This window comes from Pleuronectes platessa, chromosome 4 (assembly GCF_947347685.1).
Source record: "Pleuronectes platessa chromosome 4, fPlePla1.1, whole genome shotgun sequence".
In the NCBI taxonomy this organism is placed as follows: domain Eukaryota; kingdom Metazoa; phylum Chordata; class Actinopteri; order Pleuronectiformes; family Pleuronectidae; genus Pleuronectes; species Pleuronectes platessa.
Genome location: NC_070629.1, coordinates 20,954,709 through 20,974,144, shown reverse-complemented (window position 1 = coordinate 20,974,144; position 19,436 = coordinate 20,954,709). Strand labels below are relative to the sequence as shown.

The window sequence follows — 19,436 nt, the reverse complement described above, 5'->3', positions numbered from 1 at the left end:
AGCTGTTTATAGTTCTGGGTAGGTGTCCAAATTTTGGTTTAATTTGATTCAATATCACATTGAAATTAAAGACAATGTATCCTTACCATCAGAAAAATGTATTTCATAGAGAAAAAGCTGCTTTGAATCCTAACTGAAACAAATACAAAAATATCAGGAAAGTAGGCTACAGAATACCTTTGTCAATATTTGAGTTGCAACCTTGCAGAAATACTATGACTGCCACAAAGTTACCAGTTGGTTTTGCCGCTTTACTGAATCTCCTGCTCCGGCAGCTTGAACTCAGCACTGGAGTCCTCTGCTCCATATCTGCAGTGCCAGCGGGTGCACTGAGGACGCCCCTGGAATGTCACCAGAGAAACCTTTGACGTTGACGAGGCCTCACTCGTGTTGTGCCTACAGTTGTATGTCCCAAATTAAGACCTGCCTTTTATGGCTTGTTTTGCCCAATCCTTGTTGCTTGAAGCAGTAGTGGAACAACTGTGTCTGACTGGAGGCTCTGCAGAGATCTTGGAATGTTTTGCGTTGGTGCCAGGTTGATTGACTTATTTACACGTTCAGTCATATGAACGATCCAAACATGCGACACAAACCTCAGCTTTGTTAAACATAGAACCATCACATCAACCAATTTCATCTGCTTCAGTAACTGAAAAGGAGGTGGTCTAAAGTATTTATTCATTATTACAATTTTCATGAAACCTACATCATGTAACCTCTTGATCATTAATGAATTTAAAAGAAAAAGATGGCCGCCTCTTTCCTCGCTCACGGTGAGGCCCCAGAATGTCGCACCTTTCCTGGAAGTTTTGCGATGAGTCACCGCCAGCAGGGAGCGGGGATTTCTCAGTGAGTCAGCATTACTGTAGGTGCACGGGGTAGTCGAGGTAGAGCGGAGCAGGTTTGGGTAGATCATTTTCAAGCATGTACGATCATGTGTCGATCAGAACAGAACAATCTAGAATTAATTTTACAACAAGCAGCCATTTGAAACCATTACTGTCCCTCTTACAGTACACAACAGAAACAGGACAACAATATGTTACCTTTGCAGAGGAGGTTATGTTTTCACTCCCATCAGTCAGTTTGTTGGTTCATTTGTTTGCTTGTGATCAAGATGATGCAAAAATTGCCTAATGGGCCACCACGAAACATGGTGAACGGATGCGGTGTGGATCAGGGATTTGATCAACGAATGTTTTTCACTTTATTAACATTGGGATAGATCGTTTGTCATTTTCGCATTTCCCAGAGTGTAATTAATTGATCGCGATGGCAAAAAAACACTGTCTTGATTGCATCGATACACGTCGGGATGTAAGCCAGAGAGATATAAGAGTGTAAATGTTTTTGGGTGTTTCCCACAGACAATGAGTCTGTGCGGTTTATAGGCACAGCCACTCTGAGGAGTGTCATTGATCTTTGCTGTTTGGCTTTATCATAACCGCACCCAGGATTATAGCTGCTCTAAATAGCACAGGTGTTATGAAGTTAAAGGGGACACGTGGTTATTTATTTATTTATTTATTTATTCATAGTGTGGGGACTGACTTACGAGGGGCAACGATATCAGTGGGAAAATCACCCCGACTACGACCTCGCGTTTTAGGCTTCATTCTTTCCGGCCTCAGTTTTATTCTGTCAGCTCAGTTAATCGAGGTCCGCTCCAGCAGGAGAGTTAGCGTCTCTCACTGAGGATGATTGTGATGTGTTATTACATAGGTTCTTCTCGGTCTCCATACCTGGAACAAGTCCGGGCTTGTCACGGCACAGTGTAAAACATGTGAGTGTCCATGAGGCACCGCTCTATTTAAACTGGAGGTTAACGGTGTACGTCAGCTCTGTGTCGGACTAGATATTGACATAATGAGGGAGAGACTTAAAGTAGAGCAGAGAAAGTGAAGGGAGAACGGTTGGAGGGAGATCTGTGCCACGTGAGGAAGGTGTGTGAAGAGTGTGTGAACAAAAGCTTGATTTCCCAGAAAAAAATCAGTAATCAGCTCAGCAGGGAAGTGAGTCAATAGGGTTTCCTGTTGTTGTTGTGTTGTATAATGGACAGAGGTGTGTGAACCCAACAAACCCAAGCGTTTAGTTTAGGATCCTCTAAGAACATATCCGATGCATAGTTTTGCAGTTTTGCGTCCACATCTCCTCCTAAAGCAATTTCAATGGAAGTGATGGGAGCAAAATATAACTATTGGTCACTCAATAGAGCACACATGTCCAAGAGTCCTCTTATGAAACCACATTTGAATTCACTAGATTCAGATTTTGTATTTGCACGGTCATGGTCTTTTTGGAAAGAGTCGCCACCTCAGTATTTTTTCCACATTTTGGAATTTTAATCAATTCAGAACAATGAGAAAATACATTTAACACTGATGTATTCATGTCAACTATGAGCGGGTAAAAGAACAACACACAAAGGGTCATGAACAACTGATGAAACCACACCTGACACAATCTCTACCGGACAATATGAAAACGCACTTGACATCGTCTTTACTCAAAACCTATATCGTATATTTCTGGTCTTTTGGCAGCGTGTTCAGCTCAGCCTACTTCGGCACTGTCTATATTTAGGTCGGAATAATGCCCTGTTGGAAAGCTGTCCCACATTAAGTGAGCTCCTCTGAATATCTGCAGGTGAACTCGCCTCAGTCTCCTTCTCCTCTCCTCATCCCCCCTGTCTGTCTCCACGTGCAACTCAGTCCATCTCAGCCCACATCAGTTTGTGTCTGACACGACAGCCAAGTAGAAAGACGCTGCAGCACAGTCCCAAGACCAGGGAGGAAGAAGACAATTATGAATAAGACATTAGGCCTATAGTCTCCTTCAATGTTTTATGACTCTGTCTCTCTACCTTTATCTCTTTGTTATTGTCTGCTGCTTGTCAGTCTCCTCCTCCTCACTCTCTCTATTTCTTTTCTCATCTTCAGTCTCTCTCTCTCTCTCTCTCTCTCTCTCTCTCTCTCTCTCTCTCTCTACATCCTCGACAGCAGGAGAAACGGTCGTCAGCTCAAACACTTTAGAATTAGATTTCCCTTCATGGATGAATTAATTTGCTCACAACTCAACGAACTAAACTAAATCATCTTTATTTTTACATTCAGCAGCAAACCTACAACGATGAAGAAGAGAGGAATGTTTTTATAAGAAAGGAAGATGTTTTTGACCTTGTTGTTTCACCAAAGTTCAAAGTCCAGCCATGATATAAAATAAATATCAAATTTGTGATGTTGATTTTGAAAAAATGTAATTTTAACAAACTAATTCCCTTTGGACCTGATATTTATGGTTGGAGGAATGTGCAAGTGAATTAAGTTCCTCCCACAGTACGAATCTCATGAAAATCTATAACATTACAAGTTTAGTTTACCATTCTCTGAATCTAGTTTCTTCAATCAAAATGTTATATCACTATTAACTGGATGATTTTCTTCAGAGTTCTCTGTTGGTTTCACAAAATAAGGTCTGTGACATTTGTGTCTCAATATCGTCTCTTATTTATTTATTTATTTAAGCTTAACAATGAATCCCTGCATTAGAAAAAATGCCATATAAATCACCAATGACAACAATAGTTTGATTGGGATTGACATTTTATTGAATTTTAGGATAGCACATACACAAACATACATTAGTTCCAGTCCTAATTACACTGTGACAGAGGTTTCTTTTATCTTCCTCTTGTTGCTGCTCCAAGCATTAATAACATCTACAGCTGTCAGAAGCCAACATCTGTCTCCTTATATCAGAGTAAACAGCTCTCTCTATAAATAGCTGGATAGCTGAACAGTATACAGCTGTTTACTGTACAATGATCTTATTCTTCAAAAACCTCACTCTTGCCTCAATTTAATTTGAAAGAGGATCAAGTTCGTACAACTCTCCAGCTCGAATACATTTCTACGTGTTCCTCAGGGCCGAACCCGTTGCCCGTGCTCTTTGCTCCACGGACAACGCTCGGGCCCTTTGATGCCCTGACAGTGCATCGCTCTGGACCAGTGAAACACCTGCTGGATGTAAAATAAGAAGCTGGTGACTGAGGTAGCGGTGCTGGGAGAACGTGACTGATTACATAAGAGACCCTGCGGCTAAAATAGATAAGGCAGGGTATTAACACGGGGATCACTGTGGTCCGAATCTGATACTGGTTGGGACTGGACACCACAGCCACTGCCTCGCACCTCACTCTTTCTGTCTCACACACACACACACACACACACACACACACACGCATGCTGGCCCAGAGACTTTCCACTTTCGTTCAGCTGTCTAAACAACAGTCGTATAAATAGAGGGAGAATTAGCTGGCATGGCAGTGATTATAACAACAAATACACACATTGAACACACATACATGCAAACAACAACACACACACTCAGATCATCTTCTACAGTGGATTTGACAGACACCCGAGCTAATTAATACAATCTGGAACATGATTCAGACGGACAGACAAGTTCTACCATTTAATTGTTTTCTTACTGTAAAAGAGAATAATTACATGTGATAGTAAGATTATAATTTAAATAAAGATATGATGTACCTGTATCGATCCTTAATAGAGGAAATTCTCAATTGACACAGCAGCACAAGGAAGTATCAGAACAAGGGGATAATAAAGAAAGGATACAAATATGAGGGCAATAGAAATAAAATAGACGATAAAGCATAAATTAAACTATAGCCCGTGTTTTCAAAATGTCCAATATAAAGATTGGGATCAAAGTTGGTTTATTGTGCAACGTGTCTGTTTGTATATTTCTCTTTATCAATAACTTTACGAGCCACAATCGAAGTTTGAATAAAAGGTTAATTTCTCTGAATTAGTATGTAACCGTAAGGACAGATCAACCGTTAACAGCTCTGCAGCCTGATTTGATCTCCTATGAGCCGTGGACACTTTTCATACTGATGAATGCAAATCAACAGGGTGTCGCCACCTCTCTACTAAAGATACCTCACTCAGCTCAGGCGACAATAAACCAAGATGGCTCTTCTTCTTCTGCTGCTCTGTAGCCACACGGGGCATTCAGGGTAACCTGGGCAGCTGGTGCGTGGTCGCGGTCCAGACACGAACTCACACCGAGGTGGCCGTCCTGTGACTGAGGCCGTCTGGTTTGTTGGCAGCAGCCACAGTGGCCGTTTCACACCCGGATTAATCAGGAATCTGCTACTTTACGATCCAGAAAACAGGTGCTGCTCATTTACAGCGTGTGAAGCTCAGGAGTTCCGTTTAAAATTGTGATAGTTTATGTAATCCACGACTGTGGCATGACTGTTTTGTATCTCACAGACTTGTTAGAGTCAACCATGGCTACTAAAGCGGAGGTTTTACATCAGACATAAATCCGACATAGGATGATTCTTTGATTTATCCGAACACAGGGTTTCCCTTACACATTGTAATCACAGTGAGAGTTTACATGAGGCAAACTTCGGCCTACATTTCCCCCTCATCTACATATCCCTCAATGCCCTGGCCCCCCAAGTATATCTGTTCAATCTCCTCAGCCCCCTATATTCCAATACTGTAATTATGGTCCTCAAATACGGGTCCTCTCCCCATACCTGGCGTACTAGCCTGAGAACCTAGTGTGACAGGACATCCAGTGTGTGTGTGTGTGTTAGTGTGGAGAGCTGTGTAACTGTCTCTGAATCAATAAGTGCGTGATCAGATTTGTAAATGTAAAAAAGACTCAGTACTTATACATTGATGTATTTATGGCTAGTGTTCATTATCCCCAAATACCTTTCAAAGTTCCTTTATGATGACTTTCTCAATGTCACAATTCACAAAATTACATCATAATAATTAAATTATCATAATTCAGGGAACTTAGCAACGTGAAAGGAAACTGAATAAAAAATAAAACTCCACCTTGAGATAATAAAACATCAAACAGAATCATATGTGAAGGACCAAAGCGTAATAATCTGTTGCAGTAATACGTTTTGTGTGCAGAATACGATTTGTATTTCTTTCTCTTTAATATATATATATATATATTTTTTTTTTTTCCTTTTCTTTCCAATGAAATTAATTCAGGTCGAGAAGAACAGGATAAAAACACGATTGGATTTCTCTTGTGTCAAACTCCAAATGTGCCTAGTGCAACAACAATTCCTCTTGATCACTGTGAATGTTTGGCTGTGCCCACATTTGCTGCCAATGCCAAACCATCTGCCACAAAGCAGCTCTGACTCACCAGGCCCGCCTGCGCTCTTTTGAGAATCCATGATTTCCACAAGGTTCCTCCCTCTCTGTCTAATCATCGTGCGCTGTACCTTCCACGGTATCTCACTGTGGCTCTGCAGCGCTGAATCAAACACAGACCTGAGAGCGTGGGCGCAAAGTGTCAGTGCAGATAAAAGAGCAGTCACGGCTTAAACTGAAGCATTGCAACACACGTTTAAACACATAATGTAGATTCCGTCAAAGCTTATTGATAAACTATCTCATCCTCTTGTCTTCTCTTCTCTCCTCTTCTCTCCTCTCCCCTCCTCTCCTCATCCATACATTTGACTATTTATGTCACACACACACTCACACACACACACACACACACACACAACACACACACACACACACAAACACACATACACAAACTCACACACACACACGTTTGTAATTCTATCTTAGTGAGGACACTTTTTGGCATAGTGCATTCCCTAGTCCCTAACCCTAACCATAACCTAAACCTAAACGTAATTCTAACCCTAATGCAAAAATCAAGTCTTAACCCCAAACAATGCATTAAAGGTGGATCACAAGTGAGGACCGGCCAAAAGGTCTCCAAAGGTTGTAGGCCCAATCTGGTCCTCACAGAGACAGCTGTACAAGAGCACACACACACACAAACACACACAACACACACACACACACACACCACACACACACTCCAGCAGCGTTGATAATTTACACAAAGAGCGACGACAGTGTTTGTGGTTCTGAGCTGCCAGAGACAGATCCAGTGTCCCACTCACATAGACCATACTTCACTTCAATCCTCTTGTTCTTAGTCTAGCATTATTCTTTATTCATTATCCTTTTGTTTTCTTTTTTTGTGTGTTTTACCTGTATGGACAAACACATCAAAGTTTACAGGTTTTTATGATGTTTTACTACATATATGTTAAGTCTTTCTCGGAGATGTACAGTTACAGTAGGAAGTGAGGTTATCACACCTCTGCAAGCCTCCTCACCTCTGCTTGAGGCTCGTTGAGCACCGACTTGCTCAAGTAGAATACTAGGTTATGTAGGCCCCAGTTTTTTTTGCTTTTATCATGATCGGGGGATGACTTGAATTAACAAATATTTGTTGATCAGCTGCCTTATTATTGTTTATCGTGGCAAGACGCTGACACATTTGTGAAACACTACATCAACAGTGGACGTGGAAATACACTGGCAGAAAATGTAAAGTGAGAGTTGTGTGATGTTACAAAGTGGCTGTGGCTGAGGGTAGAGCGGTCGTCTCCAACGTGAAGGTCACAGTTCGATCCCCAGTTTTCTCCATCTGCATGCTGAAGTGTCCTTGGGCAAGATGCTGAACCCTGAATTGCCCCCCATAGAATAACAAAGTGCTGCTAATAGATGCACTGTATGAATGTGTGTGTGAATGGGTGAATGTAAAACTGTACTATAAAGAGCTTTGAGTGGTCATCAAGACTAGATAAGCACTATATAAACACAAAACAAATTTACAAAGTACATTTGATTTGTTACTATCCATTATTCATGCGCCCTAACTTTACTTGAGTAGATGTATTTTCAGATATATTCCCTTTTACTCTACTATATAACAGCAAATATCTGATTCTACTTTCTACCCATGTTGATATTTTTAGATAACACAAGAGTTAGTCCATCATCTCAGGTTTACAGGCCACTGACAGAACAAGGCCTTTTCCATGAAGACTTTCCCATTTGACGTAACATCGCACGTAGGGAGCCTCTCAGAGGTTTTCTTCACCATTCACAATAATCAAGGGTGAAGCACTAAATTGCAGCAGTGAAGATGGGTTAGTTAGCTGTCTCTTTTCTCACGGACACAACAAGTCAGAGGGAGAATAACTGGCCTGGCAGTGGGAGGGGAATAAACAAGAGCTCATTTGCTTACATGACAGAAAGCTGAAATACCAGTTTGCCAATCAAAGCTCTCGACAGTCAAAGCACCTCCCAATGATTTAATTTTTTTCCTGTTGAGCTCTCTCTGCGGCCGATGTTTCAGAAAATCCTCTAAACGTGAAAATTATTGAGGCATAAGAGAAGGCACAGACTTACCAAAGAGCTTCCTCCACAAACACAGCAGAGACAGGAGCAAACGGCTGCCAGCCGTCGAGTTCAAAAGACACATAAAGGTGAGAAGGGAAGTTTTTTTATATTTCAAAACATACATTTATGTTTTGAAACATTTAAAAGTTGTTGCAGACTTCTACTCGGCTGCTTTGGAGAGTTGTCATGAAGAGGGGGTGAACTTGGCGATCTCTAGGAAAAAGGGCTCTGTTATAACATCAGGGTGAGAGTCAGGACTGCAGTCGACTCCTCACCTAACCCCCACAGGTCATTTCTGTAACTTTATCACTTTCTCTCCCTCTCTCACGCACACATATACACACACACTCGCACGCACGCACACACACACACAGCCAGACAAAAAATGTCACGTGACACACTTGATACAATGTGGCTATTCATGTAAGGACAGAAATAGTTCCAGGATTCACTGATAAAGTAGTTCTAAGTTAAGTAATAAAACACATTCTGAGTTTGACTTCTCTCTCAGTCTCTCTCTCTCTCTCTCTCTCTCTCTCTCTCTCTCTCTCTCTCTCTCTCTCCCTCTCTCTCTCTCTCTCTCTCAGGAGACATGTGAGGAGAGGAGCAGTCGTATGAGGACGGTAGTTTAGATCATCATGTTGATGAGAGTCACACCAGATAAGAACGTCAGATAGAGACAGAAAATATAATGAATACGACAGTAAGAGAAAGAGATGCTGAGCTGCTGAGCTGCTGTCAGATTTATGTTGTTTCTCATGATAAGCTGAATCTACAGCCTTCCTGCTCAAACCAACCAAACACACATCATATGACCGGAGATGTGACTCACTCTCAGATAATCACAACACCAGTGACATTCAGGGTTTTTTAACCCTCTCAGGCTTTTACTAATTTAGCTGAAGTGCTGTTACAGATCTCTCTTTAGATGTATAATCCAATATAGAGATTTTTAATTAAGTTTCAATGTGAAAGATAAAAGGAATCAAGGCTGAGATTGTGGATTTATCACATGTTCAATTATATCAGCATTATTACCCAAATAGTAGCAATGTGTGGGTGTGTGTTAGGTTAGGTTAAGGATAGGTTAATGTATGGTTAAGGTTAAGGTTATGGTTTAGGTTAAGGTAAAGTTTATGTGAATGTTTATGGTTAGCGTTAGGGTTAGGTCAATGTAATGCCCTCATGGTGACACGACTGTGTTTGCGCTCGCGTGTATGTGTATGTGTGTGTGTGTGTGTGTGTGTGTGTGTGTGTGTGTGTGTGTGTGTTTGTGTGTGTGACCTGGTGTTAGATGAAAGGTCAGAGTATCACAGAAGATGTCTAATCAGGTTTCAAACTCTCACCATTGAAGTCTCTCTGCCCAATAATCACAGAAGTCTGTTCAAGCGCTACAGAGCTATTTCTTTCTAGTTCTCTTTTTTCCCCCCTACCAGGAAACCAAGTCAAACAGAGACATCTTTGTCTCATGACACTAACATCAGTGTCCATGATAATTAAGTCAAAGCATGAGTTGCACGAGACACGTTCAGTCAGACCGAAAAATGATGTTGAGAGAAATGTTGATGTGTTGACGTCACAGAGACAAACAGAAAGAGAGAGCAGTCTCCCATCTGAGGCGCAGCAGGAAGAGCCATTAAACTCTCACGCTCACACACACACGCTGTTGCACATGCATATGCATGTGTCTAACGCCTAACGTGCGCAACATGTGCAGGACGTAGCCAGATACTGTTGCTTTTTTCTGCCATATACAATTACAGCACAAGTCAGTTTGTGTGTGTGTGTGTGTGTGTGTGTGTGTCCACGTTGTTAACCCTCGTTACAGAAGACAGGTTTACTGAAAATACTCCCGTTTATTAACGGCCATGGGGACACATGGTTTACACACATAAACACACTCCCTGTGGTGTGACATAGAGAACACCACTGACGCACTGAAAACGTGCACACGCACATGCACACACACACACTGAAACAAACATAAATGGCAGGTGCCATAAATCAACATGTCTAATTCATAGAACTGTCAGGGGGGAAGCTCAGACGTCCACTGTCCATGAATGTGAAACTGACCTCTCAGTTTACTAGGATCATGTCTCATAACATTTCTAAATAGCTGCTAGGGGGAGGTCAAAGGTCACGACTTTCTTTCTCTCTCGCTTGTTTAAGCGAATTTCCATCTAACTCACCTGATCAAGGATGTACTGTTTCAACTCAAGATTTAATAAAAGCGCGAAAGCTAATAATTTACAAACTGTAACGTCACTTTTAAGTCCAATTCTGAAACAGACGTTTCACCTCAGTCTTTTCTTTATTGGGGAAACACTCTGCTCTTTTGAGAGAAATTGTCAAAAAGGACCATATCAATTATTTATTCTACGCAAAATTTGAAAATCAAGATTAATTTTCTTGTTACAGTATTTCCAGAACTCTATCTTGTGTCTTAGGAGCTTCATTATGTGGATTAAACTTGAGTCTTGTTCAAGTCCTCGAGTATAATGTACAATGAGATACAAGAGATACGGAACAAAGCTGGGCTTTAATTTAATCGCAACTGTAATCTTAATCTTTTTATATATAATTCAGTTTTAATTTGATTCTTTTTGACACTTTCATGTAACTACAAAAAAGACACATAAGTGAAAGTGTTTTTTTTACACATAGGACGTCAACGTTATTTCCCCTCATGTAACGATAATTATATCTATTTATCAGAACTCCTTTTCCTTTATACTTTTGTCTCCATACACTCCTGGCTGGTATGGAAATGCTGTTCTTTGTAGCAGCACCGGTGTCTCATCCGATCGTCTCATTTATCAAATTAAGTGAGTCCCTTGGCTGAAGACAGAAATTGTGACACTCTTCATCAGGGAGCGCGGCTGCTATTTGTGTCGCCACAACTCTGCCTCTGCACCCACGGGAAAGACCATCCCCGATATCTGCTCTCAATAATGGACTCGGCTTTCTATTTATACTTCCCTCTTACTCCCTCTCTGTCTCGCTCCTTTTTTCCTCTCTAAATGTCACTTGGCCAGCTCTCATAATAATTATAGCTGCTGCTCTTCATAGAAAAAAAAGGCTGCTACAGAAATAACCAAGGCCTCTGCAGAAGAGATAGGCAGTTATGTGAGAGTGAGATGCGTAGGTAACTCTAACCCCCGAGTTGACGCAAGTCGCAGGGAGATGTATCTGTGCCTCGGCTGCACAAAGTATATCATGTGTCTTTTTCAAGTAGAAACAGCTTAAAACACAGAGTGCTGTTGAACTACAGTTGCCTCCGAGGACACTGAAAGTTCATGTAGGGAGTTTTTTTAAAGGAAATTTGGGAGTTAATCAATTTGGAGCGAGATAACAGTTAATTACTTGTGTAAATGCTTTCTGGGGATATTATGGGAGGATTCCAGTATTTTGATCTCATGCGAAACAAGAAATCATTTTGTCAAGGTTAAGCACTCTTACACACTTACATAAGGTCTATCGGGGGTTGGATTACAAAAGTGTGAAATTCACTGAAAGTTGCAATTTAACTTCATAATAACTTGGTCAACATAATGAGAATTTATATACAGTTTCAAGTACAATTTTATCAATGTTTCTCTCATACTCAGTCTTGTACTTTCAAGGCCGTGACATTTATAGTTGGTTTTGTGATTTTGACCTTGTTTCTGAATCTCTGAAGTAGAATTTCCAACAAACTAGCAATTATTCACATTTGAGAATCTCCTCTCTGGGACGTTTGGGCTTTTTTTTTGGCTTACAATTACAATTCATGAGTTGTCCAAAATGTAGCCACTTGATCGGGGAGGATGAGCGGGTTGTCCACTAACCATAGGGTCAACGGTTTGATCCCCTCCTTTATCTTCCTCCATTCCTTGGGAATTGTTAACCCCAAATAAAAAGAAGCACTTGCATTGATGAGAAAGTGTTGCACAAAGATGCACTACGTGTGAATAGCAAAACAGTTCCTTGAAGTGATAATCAAAACTAGAGCAGAGCCATATAAATAGATTGTTTATCATTTATCACTGATAATAATAACAATTTTATTCATAGATCCCTTTTCAAAATCTAAATTGCAAAGTGCTTCACAAGAGCAGCAAAATAAAACAGATGGGTCATTAAATCATGGGCACAGCACAAATTGAGGAATCACAAATATTAAAAAGCAATATTCATTTGAAAAAAAACTCAAAAGACAGAAAAAATATTTGTAATGATTTAAAAAATGTAAAATCAGGAAGTCAATCTACTGTCAAATCATCGAATCGATAAATCAGCAGTTCATCTTCAGTTCATGATCCAGACTGAGTCTCTCAAGTTGTTTCATTTAACTGATTCGTGGTGCACAGCGACCACTGCTGGTGTCAGTTGTGAACTACAGGATCTTTGTATGTGTGCTGTTTTTCCTTTTTAGGGCCCGAGCACCCCCGGTGGGAGGCCCTATTGTGCTTCAACGGGTTTTTATTTCCCTTTTGGGTCTTTTTCAGGGCCTAGACATGCTCAAACTCTCACCACAGTTTGCAGGAAATTCTAAAGCCCAAAAAGTAAATGAAATCTGGAGTAATTTGAAATGGGCTTGGCAAAATGGCTCAACAGCGCCATCTAAGGAAAAGCCCCTCTGTTAGCTTTCAGCGATCTTCACAAAAATCAGGACACCTGTGTAACATGACCAGTCACACAGATATTTTTATGGTTTTAAGGAATGGGCGTGGTCAAATGTACAAAAATCGTAACAAACTAATAAGTCTCTTGGATAGACATGCTAGACCAAACAGGTTTAACTTGAAACTTCCAAAATGTGTTTTTTGCACGATATAAAAAAAAGAGGAATATGAGGTAACTCGTAAAACGTATTTGAGCACGGTTAGCTTGTTAGCTACCCCGCAGTTGGCTTTATCGTCCGTTTTACTGCTTACACAAGATTCTCGTCGTCACCACTCACTTTTTGTTGTTAAATTCTGCTTTAATGGTTGTAGTTGTATTGCGAAGTCACTAAACTGAGGTAAGATGTAGTTGCTTCCCGCCACGGTCACATAAAGTACGGCTAGTCTAGCTAATCTAGACAGTAATGTTCATTTTTAGTCAGCTAACGTAAACTCGTAAATATGGGTGCACTGAAGATAAGTATTTAGGGAAAATCAGCCTAGTTGACCAGCATGTCTGACGTGGACGAAGACACAGTCAGAAAATGTATGAGCTGTTGGTCATTCATCTGTTGTGCCATAATGGTCTTTTCCTCAATTTAGTTTCCTGTTGAGTTAAGATGTTCAGGTGAATACACTGAATAATTTAAGATTAAATATAATGCTTGTTTGTGAGTTACTATACAACTCAACCCAGGCTTTATTTAAAATAACACTTCCAAGGATTCATTAATCAAATAATTCCTTGTCAGTTTGCTTTAACGTCATTGTACGTGGTGATATATTCCTGCGATGGCTTAAACTGTTGCAAATGTGAAAGATGTATACGATCTGAAGAGAAACAAGACAGTGATTTGACCTGAACAGATCTATCGGTCTGTATGTCCTGATAGCACCACCTACTGCCAAAAGGAAGTACGCCTTTTTTTAACAACTTTAATTCGATTTGCATGACATTTTTTAACCACGTGGTCTTCACTTGATGGCGTGGACCATATCTCGTGGACCGTAATGCGTGATTAATGGTTTATTCAACATTGCGTGAGGGACACCGGAAGTGAAGCACGCACAGCGCCGCTTCGCAACCCTAGTTTGTAAATAAAGTTTTTTTTTTTTCTCCTGGTAAACATGGCTTCCATGGCAACCGCACGACGCGCTGATAAACATCTCCAGGTAACGATCATTTACTGCATCTGTTCAGAAACCGACACGTGTTACAACAATAACAACAATACACGTGTTAGAATAATAACAACAATACACGTGTTAGTCCGTCGAGGACATTTTGATTCCCTTCAGCGTGTAAAGTGTCAGGCTGCGTTTGACGACAGACGAGCTGACGTCGGTTAGCTGATGCTCAGAGTTCTGAGGTGTTAGCAGCTCGTATTCACTCTCTACCTGCTAACAGCATGTCATTCAGCCGTTGTTCACTTGAACTGTTTTACAATGTTCGTCTGGGGTTTTGTTAGAGATCTGGTCAGGTGCTTTATTTTACTATATTCCTATAATGGGTGCCTTTACAAGTAGAGTAAATGCATATATTTCAGTTCATTCATTAAAATACATTTATTATGTTACGAGAAAGATATTTGACAAATGTATGTTCATACGGTTTTTATTTACATGTTTAAAAGTTAGATTATTCACATCAGCATCTTTCAAATGGTTTGCTGAATCTGCCTCTGTGTTTCTCACACACCTTTTACCTCAGTAAGTCCTTCCGGCTTCTCATTGGTTAGTTCAGATACATGTGATCTGAAATGACAGACATTTCAGGGAATTTTTCCCAGTCATGCAATTTAAGAGATTTAGCCTGAAATGACAGATGTGTGACCAGGAAGCAGAGGAGTTGTGAGGTGAAGGTGTTTAACAATATAGTGCTGTTTATTCTCATAGAGTGATCCATCCACCACACATCGAACCCTCACGTTACACTAGGATACCCAGGGTGTAGTGTCAGACTGAAGAGGACAGTAGTACATCTATATATACCCTCACTTGTTGTTTTGTGTTTCTCTATGATCAGCTTGGGTGTTCTTTCGTTTCTCTGTTTGAATGTGAGCAGGGGGATACCAGAGGCTCCGGCAGTGGCAGTGATGGTGTGGATCACAGACAGAAAGCTGCTCAGTTCCTCAGGGAAGCCGAGAAGAACCGGAGACAGTGAGTTCTACCACTACATTTCATTTTAAATCTACAAACACTTAACGTTCAGCGCTGAAATACAGAGGGTGGACAAACTGACATGAAAACAAGTTAGACACAGTCCTAATGAATGCTGTACTCAATGACTAAACTATTGTAACATATCAAATATTGCTGAACTCTGCCAATACTTAAAACTTTAACATCCATGTGCTTTGTTGCTTCCTCGCCACAGGATTGAAAAGTTGGAGAAAGAGATATCACTGAGTGTCCAGTGCAGGAAGAACGGCTGGACTGATGTGTGTAGAGACCTTGAAGAGAACGAGAAAGTGCTGGAGGACGAGAGACGTGCAGACAGTATGTGTTTATTGGTTTTACAGAAGTATAGAATTTTCCCCTTTACAATTAAGAGGGAGCTGATGGTAGGTTTCGGCTAACAGATTTATTTTGGAACGTACACAAAAAGTCAACTTTTCCTCATCCTTTATTTACCTTTAAAGATACAGTATGTTAAGATGCACGGTCACACGTACATTAAGTCATTATCTTGACTTCTTTTCACTTCCTTTAGAGATGAATCTTCAAAAGCAACTGGCGAAGATTCAAAACGGTGTGAAGAAGTTTCAGAGAGTGCTCATAGATGTGAACCCAACTCCTGAGTGTAAGTTGAAACGCTCTTACTCTAACTCTGTTTTCATTATTCTACTGTAAGTGAATGTTCTGTAATGTTCTGCATTTCTGTTTGTGTTGAAGTGATTGAAAGACTGAAGGAAATAATGTCCGAGGTGGAAATCACCATCAATGCCCTAAAAGAGGAGCAGCGCTCACGGTAACAGGAAGCACTGAAACAAATAAGAAACAGCCTGAACTTAATCATCCGGGAAAAACAGACAAAGATATGACTTTTTGCATTTAAACACAACAGCCCTTCAGAAAAATAGCATTTATAACTTGAGTATTTTTTTAAAATTTTATATCTATTGAGATCATGTCATATTTTGTCCTGCATCAGTAAGCAAGAAATCTAAAAATGTTCATACACCGAATAAACCAAAAGGTAAAAGTAAATAAAAAGTACCAGGACACATAGACCACACTTGTGTTTATATCAGGAATAATTACACGCATTATAATAACAATATTAAATATGATTGTTCCATGCGTTTCTCTGCTTCTCTCAGCCTTCTGGAGCTTCTGAAGGAGGAGAGGACGTGCACACAGGAGATCGCTGCTTATGAGAAGAAGATTGAAAACTGGAGCCTCGCTCTTAAATCAGAACCCAAACTACACACAACTCCCTCTGTTAAAGTCAGTCTCTGAATGAATATCAGTATTTCTCTATACACAACAGTTTTTCTATATTCATATGAAAATCTTTATTATCTGTAGGATATGATCTTAATGGATTTTAGTGTCTATTCTTCTGGATCATTTGTCTCTTTATGTTTTCTAGAAGACCAAACCCCCAGACAGTGATCTACCTGCAGAGGTCAGAGCCCTGGAGTCTTTCCTGAAGAAGACGGGTGGCCCTTATGGGGGCTGGGACCAGTATGGCCACCAAGCATTCCTTAAAGTAAGACTCTACTGTCATTCCTTCCCGTTAACGTGTGTCGTAATAATATACGTTCTCATTTCTCCTGTCCCCCCCTCTTTCAGCTTTCATAGCTCAATGTTTGGCCTCAGGCAGCGACAACAGATGCTCAGCCAAAGGTTGATCTCCCGCAAGATTATTTACTGACTGACTCATCTGTTTGATTCACAGGTCTGGACAAAGCAACGTGGTCGTCCAGCATACAGGAAAGAGGCAAAACTTTACCTGCCCGATAAAACACTGGAGGAGATAGAGCAACACGAGGACTGGCATCAGGAGCTGATCAATCTGCAGGACAGAAAGAGAGAGGTAGAGAAGCTGACATGAACAGACTGTTTGCCGTTTCAATAGGGAGGCAGACCTCACTTTGTTAGTTACATGGTGAAATAGTCAGGATCGAACCATGATCCCTTTCTTTAGTGGACGACCCACTCAGCCACACCAATACAAAGCTGTGAGCATCACAAGAAGTTAAAAAAGCTTTAGGAAACACCAAACAGATTTAGGATTGAAGACGATTTGGATTTGATTGGATTTAAGTCAATTTTTATTATGTTTTTAGATCCAATTTTAACATATTTAATCACTTGTCAACGCTAATATGTTGTTATTGGATGGCTACCTGAAATTGCCATCTAGCCTTTGTATTTGTGTGGACATTTTCAGTTTAAGGGCTGGAGCTAAACGCACCATGATTTACTTGTCTTGCTGTACTCAGGCTATTCAGCGGTGGAAAGCCAGCAAACATCGGGAACTTCAGAGCCGGACACAGAGTCAGGAGGAGGCCGTGGAGGCAGAGAGGAGGGAGAGGGAGGCCAAGAGCAAGCAACACAGGTGAGCTGAAAACGAAAGACTGAAAGAGGAGGTAGACCATATATTGATAAAGATACATTTGTGGGCTTCACTTGCTCTTATTCTCGTCTCCTCTGTTTCAGGGCTGAGGAGGAAAAGAGGGAGGCAGCACAACAACTGGAGGAGTGGAGGGAGGCGAAGAGATGGAAGGAGGAGCAGCAGGAGGAGGAGAAGAGACTGGCTGAGGAGATACAAAAGAGGAAACGAGAAAAGGTGCTTTTATTTGTGTGTGTCTGTGTGTTTTGATTGTGGGAGTATTGTCTGATTTATAGTGTTTTACATGGAAATCAGTTCAAATACAAGAGTTGATGTAAACAGATGAATGGTCGGTGCCATTTATGTTTACCAATCATTTTGTCCTTATTAGGAGGAGCGTCGCCGGCAGCTGGAGGTGAAGCTATCAGTTGAGGAGCAGCTGCGACTGAGGAGAGAGGAGGAGGAAGAGCAGGGGAGGAGGAGGATAGAGGAGGAACAGAAGGAGATGAGAAGGGAGGTGGCAAAGGGGATCAGACACTTTAATGACAGGGTATGAAGTTGGAGAAGTGACATCCACCCACACGCCTGGTGTTTACATGGGTGCATTTGTCACACTGACATCCGTGGTTTGGAGGACAGCTTCTTGTAGCCTGAGGTTTTGATATGATGTATTTTAGGGATGTGGGCTTTACCACAAATGTTAAAGTTTGTCTCTTGGTTTGTCTCTTGGTCCTTTGCTGCAGGATATTCACAAGTTAGAGGAAAAGCTTCAAGAGAAACAGCTGAGGAAAAAAGAGGAAGAGGAAAGACAGAGGAGATCTCTGTTAAGTTGAAGGAGAAGGTAAAGGTTGTTAGCTGAACAAGTCAGCCACATACAGGAAGATCACACAACATGATAATCAAAAGGTTTTAATCATAAATTCTTAATATTCAGTGTTGTGGATTTGAGAAATGGTTGTTTATTTCCCCTTTATGTTGATTTTCACGCCAGCAGAGACACCTCCAGGCTCACGAGTCCCACTAAGGGATTGGAGGAGCGAGTGAAACACGTTGGACCTCCAGGAGAAGGGCCAGTGCTGGACATGTCTCATGGGTCTGAATGACTCTGTGTTTTTATAGTCGCTGGATTTTCGGTGATAAAGATGATCTTCTGCTGAGTTACTGAAAGCTGCTGTCATTTTGTTGCAGAGCTGTTCGCCCTTGGAGACAAGGCCTGTGAAAAGGAGCAGTGAAAACCAACAGAGCAAACCTCTTTGCCTTTTGCTTTTAATTGAATTACTGTATGTTGCCGTTTAAAATCTTATGCATTGTATTTCTTTTAATTGAAATTGTTATTCTTACTAATTATTTACGATGAAAGCTTGTTATTATAGATTTGTGTAAAATTCTCAACATATGATCCACTTTATTTAAGTTAATGTACTTAAATACTGTATTCAAGTACATTTTTTAGATACATTTCTTTTTTTTGTACTTTTCATACTGTTGTGTAATATTGTACTTTTTACTCCACCACATTAATTTGAGAAACTTAGTTTCTAGCTACTTTATTAATGTGTATAAACTATGATGCCTTGTGAAAAATAAAACCGCCTAAACAAACTATTTACAAGTACTTTACTTATTGTTTATTTGATTTATCAAAATGACTCAGGATCTACTTTCATAATAATTTAAGTCACTTTTCATGTAGAAACATCAACCATCATTATAATGGCCAGCATAGCCTTTTAAATCCTTTACATTTATTTTGAAATATGTTGATTATTTAAATATATAAATTTTGACCCTGTGAATATTTGGTGTCACTTGGGGGACTGGGTATTTGTAAAGGTCATTTATAAGTATTGATTTTTTATTGCTACAAACCAAACAATCAAATAATCTATCCATATTGTATTATAGTTTATTATTATAACACAAACTTTTTTAAGTACATTTTCC

At 40.4% G+C, this 19,436-nt stretch overlaps 1 protein-coding gene across 1 annotated transcript; it reads left to right on the top strand.

Annotated features, from left to right (window-relative positions):
* Window positions 1–748: 748 nt before the first annotated feature.
* LOC128438485 (coiled-coil domain-containing protein 112) lies at window positions 749–19,095 on the top strand. Its single transcript, XM_053421068.1, has 14 exons — window positions 749–849; window positions 8,278–8,371; window positions 14,997–15,091; window positions 15,309–15,430; window positions 15,645–15,734; window positions 15,827–15,902; window positions 16,255–16,381; window positions 16,527–16,646; window positions 16,836–16,973; window positions 17,383–17,498; window positions 17,600–17,729; window positions 17,884–18,042; window positions 18,236–18,333; window positions 18,484–19,095. Exons 1-13 carry the CDS (start codon window positions 749–751, stop codon window positions 18,323–18,325), a joined length of 1,458 nt encoding a protein of 485 aa, XP_053277043.1. The 3' UTR covers window positions 18,326–18,333; window positions 18,484–19,095.
* Window positions 19,096–19,436: the final 341 nt, after the last annotated feature.